The 12201-nt window shown below is 46.4% G+C and overlaps 1 protein-coding gene across 1 annotated transcript in view; it reads right to left on the bottom strand.

Moving 5' to 3' along the window:
• Positions 1–632, bottom strand: part of LOC123766370 (proteoglycan 4-like) — a 3316-nt gene extending 2684 nt beyond the window's left edge. The window contains exon 1 of the mRNA XM_069308496.1: positions 370–632. Within this exon, the coding sequence (XP_069164597.1) occupies positions 370–632 (263 nt within the window). The remainder of the gene's footprint in view (positions 1–369) is intronic.
• Between the last annotated feature and the right edge of the window lie 11569 nt (positions 633–12201).

Raw genomic sequence — 12201 nt, 5'->3', positions numbered from 1 at the left:
TGACACTTGTGTGTTGCTGTAGGCACCCATCTGACACTTGTGTGTTGCTGTGGCACCCATCTGACACTTGTGTGTTGCTGTAGGCACCCATCTGACACTTGTGTGTTGCTGTGGCACCCATCTGACACTTGTGTGTTGCTGTAGGCACCCATCTAACACTTGTGTGTTGCTGTAGGCACCCATCTGACACTTGTGTGTTGCTGTGGCACCCATCTGACACTTGTGTGTTGCTGTGGCACCCATCTGACACTTGTGTGTTGCTGTAGGCACCCATCTGACACTTGTGTGTTGCTGTGGCACCCATCTGACACTTGTGTGTTGCTGTGGCACCCATCTGACACTTGTGTGTTGCTGTGGCACCCATCTGACATTTGTGTTGCTGTGGCACCCATCTGACACTTGTGTGTTGCTGTGGCACCCATCTGACACTTGTGTGTTGCTGTGGCACCCATCTGACACTTGCGTGTTGCTGTGGCACCCATCTGACACTTGCGTGTTGCTGTGGCACCCATCTGACACTTGCGTGTTGCTGTGGCACCCATCTGACACTTGTGTGTTGCTGTGGCACCCATCTGACACTTGTGTGTTGCTGTGGCACCCATCTGACACTTGCGTGTTGCTGTGGCACCCATCTTGACACTTGCGTGTTGCTGTGGCACCCATCTTGACACTTGTGTGTTGCTGTGGCACCCATCTGACACTTGCGTGTTGCTGTGGCACCCATCTGACACTTGCGTGTTGCTGTGGCACCCATCTTGACACTTGTGTGTTGCTGTGGCACCCATCTGACACTTGCGTGTTGCTGTAGGCAGTGTGCCGTGGGGAAGGGCTGGAGTCTTCACCACCTCACACGAGCCTTCTGTGGGAGCTGTCCTGTGGGAGCAGACCTCCCCCCCCCCCTCCCACAGAGTTACTGTGGGCGCCTTCGTGTGGAGGATAGAAGCTAGGCCGGCCGCTAGGCTAGGCTGGGGAGCCGGTCGGCCGAGCGGATAGCACGCTGGATTTGTGACCCTGTGGTCCCGGGTTCGATCCCGGGCGCCGGCGAGAAACAATGGGCAGAGTTTCTTTCACCATATGCCCCTGTTACCTAGCAGTAAAATAGGTACCTGGGTGTTAGTCAGCTGTCACGGGCTGCTTCCTGGGGATGGAGGCCTGGTCGAGGACCGGGCTAAGGGGACACTAAAGCCCCGAAATCGTCTCAAGATAACCTCAAGATAGGCCTACTAGCCGCTGTATTTACATTTTTGTTTAGTATTCTGTTACACTGATTAGTTTAATTCATCGTCAGTGTGCAATCTGCCTGGCAGTTGTATGGTGAGCGTGGCGAGACGTGTCCGCTGAATAAGACGGTGGTCGTGCGTGGGGCGACGGGCGGCGGGCGTGAGAGCCAGAGGACTAGTGGGCGTAGCACCAGGTAGGCGCCTTCCGTCTCAAGCCCCATCCGAGTAGCAAGACCCAGTTGGCGCCGGTCACGCCACCTCTCGCCAGCTGCCGCTGCCAAGTACCGGAGGGGGTCTCACCTCCGGCAACTCTCCCTTACAGTGGGCACTGCCACTCCCCAAGGTGAAAGGCCCACCAACACCCACCCACATGAGAGTGAGACTTGACGGATAGACACACTCGTATGAAGGTGAAGGAGGAACTAACTCATGAAAGTGAAGGCGAGAGAATATTTGGGTACGCCAGAATTGAGGAAACTGATGTCACCGCTGTATTAAAATTGTTGCACTTGTTAGAAATTGGGAGACTTCTCGATAAGGAAGCAGAGGAGGGAGAATTATCGTACCATGGATGGCATGGGGTGATGTTTATCAGTGTCAGGAGGTTGAGGGGGGGAGGGGGCGTGCCTCATAGTGCCAGGAGGTTGGGAAGGTCATTCAGTGCTATACTTTTGGGTGTGACGTTCAATGGGGTGAAATTTAGGGTGGGGGTGTGAGAGGGGGGTTGACATTGACATGTAGGCTCGTGGCGGGGATGGGGTGACAGTGCCATTCAGGCCCGTTGGGAGCCACAGATAGAGCCGTAGGAAGGCTCTTCGTATCTCAGGGTGGGCAACAGTGATTTTTAAAACTGCCCACAGTTTCCAGAGGCAGAGCTCCATAGAGTACAGGGATTGACTCTTGTTGCCGGAGAGTGGTAGTTTATTGTGTACTCCATACTCATGCTGTGAGCGGTCGCGCAAAAATGTTACAGATGGCAGGCACTAAAGGTCTTAATCAGACCTCAGCCGTATTTTTACATTTACACCTAATTTGCCCAGCTTGGACAGTGTTCAGTGTCCCGACTGACTGGCCCTTGTGGCGGCTGGAAGCAGGCAGGGAGTGTGTGTGTGTGTGTGTGTGTGTGTGTGTGTGTGTGTGTGTGTGTGTGTGTGTGTGTTCACCTAGTTGTGTTTTGCGGGGGTTGAGCTTTGCTCTTTCGGCCCGCCTCTCAACCGTCAATCAACTGTTTACTAACTACTTCCCCCCCCCCACACACACACACCAGGAAGCAGCCCGTGACAGCTGACTAACTCCAAGGTACCTATTTACTGCTAGGTAACAGGGGCATTAGGGTGAAAGAAACTTTGCCCATTTGTTTCTGCCTGGTGCGGGAATCGAACCTGCGCCACACAATTACGAGTCCTACGCGCTATCCACCAGGCTACCAGGGCCCCCCTTGTGTGTGTGTGTGTGTGTGTGTGTGTGTGTGTGTGTGTGTGTGTGTGTGTGTGTGTGTGTGTGTGTGTGTGTGTGTGTGTGTGTGTGTGTGTGTGTGAGACTCAAGAGATGACCCTGGGAGGTTTTAAACACCGTTGTGGGTAAAAAGATGCACATGTATGCACCTCCCATATTAAGTGAAAATGCATAACACATCTGCTGTCTCTCGCGTGTACATCTCCTCGCCAATTTGTAGCTGCAGGACTGGACGTTAGCTCTTGGGCCGTGTTATGTGCGCGGTTGTTCACTACCGTTGATCATGTCCCCTTAAGAGGATCAGTAATGAAAGTAACGTACCGGGAGATGGGCTGAGTTGACTGTTTCTTCTGGCTGTCATAACGAGGAAATCACCATAATTCTCTCCCTCAATCGTCGAGTGTATTGCGTGCAGTCATTTTTATCTTATCTTGGGTGATGTTGGCGACACCTGTTGTGTGGCTGGCCAGGTCTTCCCGCCCGCTGCTCCCGCCTGTAAGTGGTGTGGTGTAATCCAAACCCTCAAGTCAACAATCGACTTGAGAATGGTCCAGGACGGACCGAAACGTCGTCGTCCCTTCATTTTCTAGTGTGGGGATTGGTCAACATACTTCAACCACGTTATTGTGATTCATCGCCTGCATAATCCACGCCACTTACAGGCTCCACCCTCCTCTCTCTCCCCATAGTCTTACCTGCTTGGTGGGGCTCCTGAGAGCTTGGTCCAACAGGCTGTTGCTTGGAGCGGCCCGCAGGCCCACATAGCCACTACAGCCCGGTTGCTCCAAAACTATCTAGTTTATCTTGAAGATTCCATCTGTTTACTATACGAACACTGAGATATATATATATATATATATATATATATATATATACATATATATATATATATATATATATATATATATATATATATATATATAATAACTGAAGACACAAATAAGACAAGCGTGGTTATGGCCAGTGTGGATGTTGACAAGTGCTTCACTGGCAGAAGCATCACAGCTGTTTGTGAAGTCTAGCACAAGATGATGTATGTAATTTTGGTTTAAGTTGAAAACAACTTTGTAAATTGCTGAAGATTGTCAGTTTAGAGTTTGTGTTTTCATTTGGGTGTGAGTCTCCTCACAGATTGTATAGCACTTCACAGATTGTATAGCACCTCACAGATTGTATAGCACCTCACAGATTGTATAGCACCTCACAGATTGTATAGCACCTCACAGATTGTATAGTAAGGGGGGGGGTATGCTCTTGGTCCATCTTATGTTAATATGTTCTTTCTTATTTTGAGAGGCTTAGGAAAGACACTTGTTCCTCTGACCTTAAGCGGGTTTTCCCATTATAGAAATAGGGATTATTATTTTCAACTTTTTAGTGACCGTTCACATGCTGATAAATTAGTTTTTTTAAATTAAGACAATTTTAACTTGAAATTTGCTCATGAGGATTGTTAAAAAATTGCATTTTGTTATTTATTTATTACTAATGTGGGAGGTTAATGCACTCTTTCAGTCGCGGAAAAAAAAAATTACCGGAATTGGGATGAATTATTTAAAGTTGTGTCTTTGTCTAAGACAAATTGTGTAGGCGATGAGTCAGAATAACGTGGCTAAAGTATGTTGACCAGACCACACACTAGAAGGTGAAGGGACGACGACGTTTCGGTCCGTCCTGGACCATTCTCAAGTCGACAATCGACTTTAGAATGGTCCAGGACGGACCGAAACGTCGTCGTCCCTTCACCTACTAGTGTGTGGTCTGGTCAACAAAATAAGACAAATTGTGCTTATCTTCACTGACGAGTCTTAGGTCCCACATTATTCAAGACTATAATGAGCGTAATTACCAGCATCGAATTTCCGGAAGGTTTACAATAAGTAGGTTATGATCTCATGTAAGTTCCCACCTTAGGAAAGATGAAGCCGTCGACTGAACTCCTTGGTAGGAAATGAACTGAACTTGGGGTCACTCGCTCCACGAATTCCGGAGCCAGTCGGCCGCGCGAACAGCACACTGGACTTGTGATCCTGTGGTCCCGGGTTCGATCCCGGGCGCCGGCGAGAAACAATGGGCAGAGTTTCTTTCCCCTATGCCTTTGTTACCTAGCAGTAAAATAGGTACCTGGGTGTTAGTCAGCTGTCACGGGCTGCTTCCTGGGGGTGGAGGCCTGGTCGAGGACCGGGCCGCGGGGACACTAAAAGCCCCGAAATCATCTCAAGATAACCTCAAGATAACAAAGGAGATTAAAGCATTCTCACATCAGGGAGCAGAAAACGAAGAGCTGCAAATTAATGGCGAAACTCCTCGATGGGTTAACCACTATTGATCCCTTGGGGTTATTGTCGGATTTAACAAGGAGACAAAAAGATGTTTGATTACCTTATAGGGAGTTACAAAAGTGGCCTCGGGGCGCTGAGAGTTATCTCCAGGAATGATTATGGGGCTTTAAGTGGTGTATTATATAGCATGTGTTTGCTCCGGTAAATAGACTATGTGCTGCGTCTGTCTGATACACATACTTCTATGAATAACTTGGAGAACAGTCGGAGTTAAGCTATAGTAGTAAAGCTATAGCGATCATCCTTGGAACCCCAAAACTGCCAGAACATGGAATCTACTAGAAAAATAATCTTTAGTGCCAAAAATGGGATAAAGGTGCATATTTAGATACTGAATACAAAGCTTACTATTGAGATTGCAAGAGATCCTCACTATAAAGATATTGGCAAACACAAAAATTAATACGGTACTAATTAAAGGAAGAACCAGCAATAGTTCTAAATGACCATTTCAATTAGTATGCCATCTCAAAGAACTCCATCTGCCTGAGCAAGTCCGCGAGCTCATACCCATCAAGTTGTCACCTCCCTGGGAGGAAGAACCATGCAAGATTAAAATAAACGAGATGGAAAAAATAAGACATTTATATCTCGAGGGAATTTATAATTAGACAGAAAATTAAATAAATAAAATGTACGCTGCTGGATATCGTAGCCATAGCAGGGTTGGTGAAGCATGAACTGTAATTAGGAATTTAATGCCTTTCAAACCGAAAATGAAGGAGAAGCACGAGCTGAGAACCATGTCTCCTCAGCGCAAGCACAGCTCACTGCATTTGTTACGACATTAATGCCCCAAGACGGAGGCACAAGGGAACCACTGACTCGCACTAACTTAAATGCCACATTTCAAAGCAACTGAAAAATATAGAAAATGGGAAATGGCTGAAATTAAGAAAGCTGAGACCCCTGCTACCTAGTCGGGGAATGGTGATCAAGTTCCTGTGGATTCCCTATAAAATTGAAGTCTGTTGAACAAGCAGATGTCTCAGGCTACTGAGGACGCTGAAGGAGACAATATTAAATTCTTTATCCTATCCTTTAACCCAATAAATAGGCTCCGGAACCTATCCACCAGTTGATTGACAGGTTAAGAGGTGGGACCAAAGAGCCGAAACTCAACCCCTGCAAGATAACTAGGCGAGTACACACACACACAAATTTGCAAGAGTTTTTCACCTGATGCTCTGTTCACCTAGCAGTAACTAGGCACCTGGGAGTTCCGGCTGCTAGGGGACTGCATCTTGTGTGAGTTGGAGAGACATCATTTTCTTCTATCATATCTACTACATATAAGTCATTAGACAACCGTAGTTTAGATAGGCGGGGTCCAAGAGCTAAAGCTTGATGCTGCAGGCACAAATAGTTGTTAAAGCAAATAGTAAATACACACATATAATAATGTGTTTGTGTGAAGGGAAAGAGGGTAACAAAGTGCCAGAGCGGTAGATATGGCACTGTGCCATGTCTGCTGCAGCTGGCATTTTGCCCCATCTACTCTTCTGGCATTGTACTTTATCTACTATGGCACAGTGCCAGTACACGATATATTGTTCGGTGCAATCTCAGATGTGGCACAGTGCCAAATGAGCACGTGGAAAGATGTCAAGAATTGCTAAACTGTATAACATGCAGGACCAAGAGGTAAGGTAGAGGGTGTAAATGCTCTTACCAAGTGGTAGTGTGTGTGTGTGTGTGTGTGTGTGTGTGTGTGTGTGTGTATAGTTAGTAAGTATTGGAGAGTTCTTGTGCAGCAGAGTGAGAGCTCTACAGGTACTCCTTTGTCACGTCTCTGGTGGGGCTAGCTGCCCGGGTATGTTGCCCGCCCGTGGGTGTGTGTACCCACCTAATTGTCACCTAATTGTGCTTGCGGGGGTTAAGTTTTCCAAATTCATTTTGGTGACGGCCTATTAAGCTTTTATTTTAAATGTTAATACTGTTTCCTCTACGATTAACCTCATTAAATTGTGCACATAAGTGCGATAAATATTTACTGACTTGTTATGCAAGCACATAGGAATATTCCAGCCTAGAGAGTATATTATCAATGTGTGTTTGGCGTCCCTTAGGTAAACATTGATGGTTAGTTTGTCGGCCGAGCGGACAGCACGCTGGACTTGTGATCCTGTGGTCCCAGGTTCGATCCTGGGCGCCGGCGAGAAACAATGCGTAGAGTTTCTTTCATCCTATGACCCTGTTACCTAGCAGTAAAATAGGTACCTGGGTGTTAGTCAGCTGTCACGGGCTGCTTCCTGGGGGTGGAGGCCTGGTCGAGGACCGGGCCGGCGCGGGTTCCCTGGTGACCTTCCCCAGAGGCAGATCCCTGGGTCGTATCCCCAAGCTTCATGGGTCGTATCCCCAAGCTTCATGGGTCGTATCCCCAAGCTTCATGGATCGTATCCCCAAGCTTCATGGGTCGTATCCCCAAGCTTCATGGGTCGTATCCCCAAGCTTCATGGGTCGTATCCCCAAGCTTCATGGGTCGTATCCCCAAGCTTCATGGGTCGTATCCCCAAGCTTCATGGGTCGTATCCCCAAGCTTCATGGGTCGTATCCCCAAGCTTCATGAACTTCTTCTTTCGTTTGGAAAATATTTGATTGTTTTGCAATAGTTTCCAAGTTTATGTCCGCACATGAAGAAATTTTTTTCTGTTGCACTGAAATTTTGAGTTCGGAAAGATAAAAATGTTATCGTACAATATTCATGACTGTCCTCATGAGGTCGTGTGTCGGCAGTATCGAGTGTCCTCATGAGGTCGTGTGTCGGCAGTATCGAGTGTCCTCATGAGGTCGTGTGTCGGTAGTATCGAGTGTCCTCATGAGGTCGTGTGTCGGCAGTATCGAGTGTCCTCATGAGGTCGTGTGTCGGTAGTATCGAGTGTCCTCATGAGGTCGTGTGTCGGTAGTATCGCTCTTGTTTACCGCAGGAAATAGTCCTCCAGTCCGTCCTCTAAACAAAGACCCAAAGTCCATTCCATCCATCCGCCAACCCCAGCTGTTTATGAATGAAAAACTGTTTACACACGACTCACCACTGATTTCGTTCGAACACTTCCGGAACAAGTGCTTAACTGACGACTTTTGTTCGAACCACAACGCTGTAAATGCTTCACCCACGTACTACAAATACAAATAATCGCCAACAGAACCTAAACACCTAACCTAACCTACCCCTAAATATGCACAACATGGTAATATAAAATAATAATAATTTATATTTGAGAAAATTCCTGTTTTGAATGAACTGCATATTAAAATTGATGAATGCGTCTTTGGGGTCGACCGCTGGATAGAATAGACTTGGTCTGAGGACGGGTTGAGTCCAGGGTTCTTTTTCGCTTTTGTTGCAGTTGCTTCAAATTAGTTTTAACAAGTTTCTGAAGTATAAATATAAACCAGAAACATACTAACCCAAACAACCCTATCTAACCTACCGATGCATAGAAAACGTGAATATTTGTGAGCCGGTATTTTTCATAGTAGTTTATAATTTGTACGTTGGGTACCAGAACCCACAAGAGACGTATTAGTTGACATAGGATCATAGGATCCTATGATCCTATGATCTATGATCCTACGCTCTGAAGTACACGCGGTCCCTGTACTATGAGTGGCCAACTTTGCTTTCGCCCGGTTAAAAAAAAACATCTGAAATGAATATATTTAATGTTCCAATTTACGTTATTTTGTACTTAAATGATTATTATCCGAGTGTAAATATACTGAGTACATTTAGCGAGGACAATGTCAAGCTCACTCCAGTAGACCAGCGGCCAGAGTTACCTGTCCCGTGACGCATCCTTACCTTGAGATGATTCCGGGGCTCAGCGACCCCGCGGCCCGGTCGTCGACCAGGTCTCCTCGTTGGTGGACTGGTCAACCAGGCTGTTGGACGCGGCTGTTTGCAGCCTGACGTATGAGTCACAGCACCAGGCGTGGCGAGGAAGAGCTCATAAGTATAGTTCATAACTAACAAAGATTAAATTTTTTTTTAATGTATTTTGATTTCCTGCTACTACTTCCGGGAGTCGGTGGCTGAGCGGACAGAATACTGGGCGCGTGATCCTGTGGTCCCGGGTTCGATCCCGGGCGACGGTGAGAAACAATGGGCAGGGTTTCTTGCACCCTGATGCCCCTGTTACCTAGCAGTAAATAGGTACCTGGGAGTTAGTCAGCTGCTACGGGCTGCTTCCTGGGGGTGGAGGCCTGGTCGAGGACCGGGCCACGGGGACTCTAAGCCCCGAAATCATCTCAAGATAACTATCTCAAGAAGATACTAGGCTATCTTTGCCAGTTTCCATGGTGGATCGCATCTTGCAATTTTACGTAATTCTCTCTTATACGTCACATGTCTGTAAATTCCGTAGGCTATATAAATTATATTTTGTTTCTATACACAAACTAAAGCGTTTTTTCGCATCTGACTGGACGCTTTGGTTGACTATTTAGATCTGTTAGCAAAACGTTCCCCATATAGTCACATGACCCAAACGTGAAATATTGTATCTGCTTATCGTTATCTAATTCATTTTTCGTGCGGCTTGATGATAACACAAGGATGCATATCTGTAATTAGATAGTGAGTAGACTCCCATTACACTTGGGTCTCTCTCTCTCTCTCTCTCTCTCTCTCTCTCTCTCTCTCTCTCTCTCTCTCTCTCTCTCTCTCTCTCTCTCTCTCTCTCTCTCACACTCTCTCACACTCTCTCACACTCTCTCACACTCTCTCTCACACTCTCTCTCACACACTCGCACACTCACGCACTCGCACACTCACGCACTCGCACACTCACATTAGGTAGGGGGAACTGCCTGCCTGTGACAATTCGAGAAAGAGACCTGGGAGTGGACGTAACGCCTAATCTAACTCCTGAGGCACACACAAATAGAATAACGACAGCAGCGTACTCTACACTGGCAAAAGTTAGAACATGATTCAGAAACCTAAGTAATGAGACATTTAGGGCGCATTACACTGCCTACGTGAGACCAGTCTTTGATTATGCCGCGCCATCGTTGAGTCCCCACCCAAAGAAACATAAGGAAACTGGAAAAGGTTCAGAAGTTTGCGACGAGGCTCGTCCCAGAGTTACAAGGGATGGGGTTATGAAGAGCACCTGAAGGAACTGAAACTGACGACACTAGAATAGAGAAGGGAGAGGGGGAGATATGGCAGTGGGATTGACAGTGGACCAAAGAGACGAAGCTTAACCCCCCAGTGAGTAGAATTAGGCGAGCACACAATGATGAAAGAAGACATAGAGGGGGCGTGGTAACTAAAAGTTTTTAAAGGAAATAGACAAAGAAGACAAAGCTGCATTATTCAAAGCTAAGAACAGCAGAACATAGATGGAGCAGACGGAAACGCGTCACGGCGATGCCAGGAAGAACTTCTTCAATGTTAAAGCTGTTAATAAATGGAATAAGTTACAGGTAGAAGTTGTTGAAGCTAATTCAATTCAGAATTTCAAATGTAAAATGACAAAAGCGTGAGAAAGGAATCATTGCATTAATCAAAGATCGTTTGGAAAGTGAGGCTAGGAGCCGAGCTCGACCTTGGCAGCACATCTAGGTAAGTACCTCTAGGTGTGTACATCCCTCCCCCACTTCAACCTCCCCCCCCCCTCTTCCTCCTTGACCCAGCTGAGAGTGCGAGTTCCAATGGAAGACTTAAGAGAATTAAATCTGAAGTCACTGGAGACATGATTACTCGGGAGACTAAACATCGTATAATGACAGTGTTTAGAATTGGTGGCACACGAAGCAGGGGACAGGTGCCGATGACTGGGGTGGATGGCAGGAGTGGAGACATGAGTGAGGTCATTACTCAGGGACGCAGAGACAGGAGTGGCCAGTGAGGCGTGGTGGGAGTGCCCAGTGCACCTCCAGGCATCAGGATAGCGTCAGGGAGTAACAATACAGGTGTAAGCGGGGCTCGGCGCTGGGGGATTCCTAGCAGGTATCAAGCCAAGGGATTCTTCAAGGTCAACTTACTCTACTATTCAATGGTGGTGGTGTGCACATGACCAGTTAACAGTGCTGATCGCTTGTGGTTCAGTTGTTAGCTGCAATGTCACTTTCATAGTTATTCCAACCACGGCCCCCACCATCATCTGTATGGTTGGCCGGACACTGGTTGTTTTTCTGGTTGACAATACCACGTACTGAACAGTTGTATGGTGATAAACACCTCTGCTATTTTGTGTGCGCGCGCGCGACCGTGTTTGTCAAACCGTGCACATGTGTAGCCTTAGTCGGAGAGGAGGCTCTTAGGAGTTCTAACATGGCGCACAATTAGCGTTAAGTGGGTTAAACCCCGGGAGGCGAGAGATAGACCACACCGTCTCCACCATATCGCAAGGCTAATGTCATCTCCTTCATGCATTCTTCACTTAACACTTTTAATCTTATTTCCAACTTTTTCTACTAGGTTCGCACTTCTAGGGAGATGTTTAAGTGGCGTTGTGTATTATTTATCACGGGTTACCATTGTACGTAATTATGACACTACATTATAAAACCCTGGTGTGTGCCTCGGAGAGGTTACGGGATCCAGTAAGTTCAGAAGAACTTCGGTTTCAACTCTTTTAACCCTGTCGTAGCTCAGTCGATTAAGGCCGTGTCTGGGATGCTCCCGGACGCAGGTTCGAATCCTCTTCACGGCCCTTGTGGATTTGTTCATGTAATTATAAGTCTTGCTTTTTTCTCCCTAATTTACTGAAAGATTGGGACTGTCTTCGCCAGATGGTCAGCAAGATATATTCTGTAGTGAAGATGTGATTAATCATTTTGACCACAATATATATATATATATATATATATATATATATATATATATATATATATATATATATATATATATATATATATATATATATAATTTTATTTCCAAGGTCAGACTGACTTGAGTATTGAAGTGTGGACCGCCGCGGGCTGCCTCCAGTGGAGAAATTCTCCTTCCCTCTCACGGGTCGAGTGCCCCTGGATGACTTATATTATGCTTAATAGCTTAATATGCTTGACAGCTTATTATGCTCAAGTCTTATACAACATTATATTCCCGAGTATTATCGAAGATTGGTCTTAATGTTGCCGGCGTTTTTCTTGACATTAATATAAGAGAACATTGATTGCCTTGATGCCTCTTTAATATTATGTTTACAAGGGTATAGCCTAATGAAGGG

The sequence above is a fragment of the Procambarus clarkii genome, chromosome 62 (genome assembly GCF_040958095.1).
Source record: "Procambarus clarkii isolate CNS0578487 chromosome 62, FALCON_Pclarkii_2.0, whole genome shotgun sequence".
NCBI lineage: Eukaryota > Metazoa > Arthropoda > Malacostraca > Decapoda > Cambaridae > Procambarus > Procambarus clarkii.
Note: the sequence above shows the minus strand (reverse complement) of the source record. Positions and strands in the feature narration are given on the sequence as shown.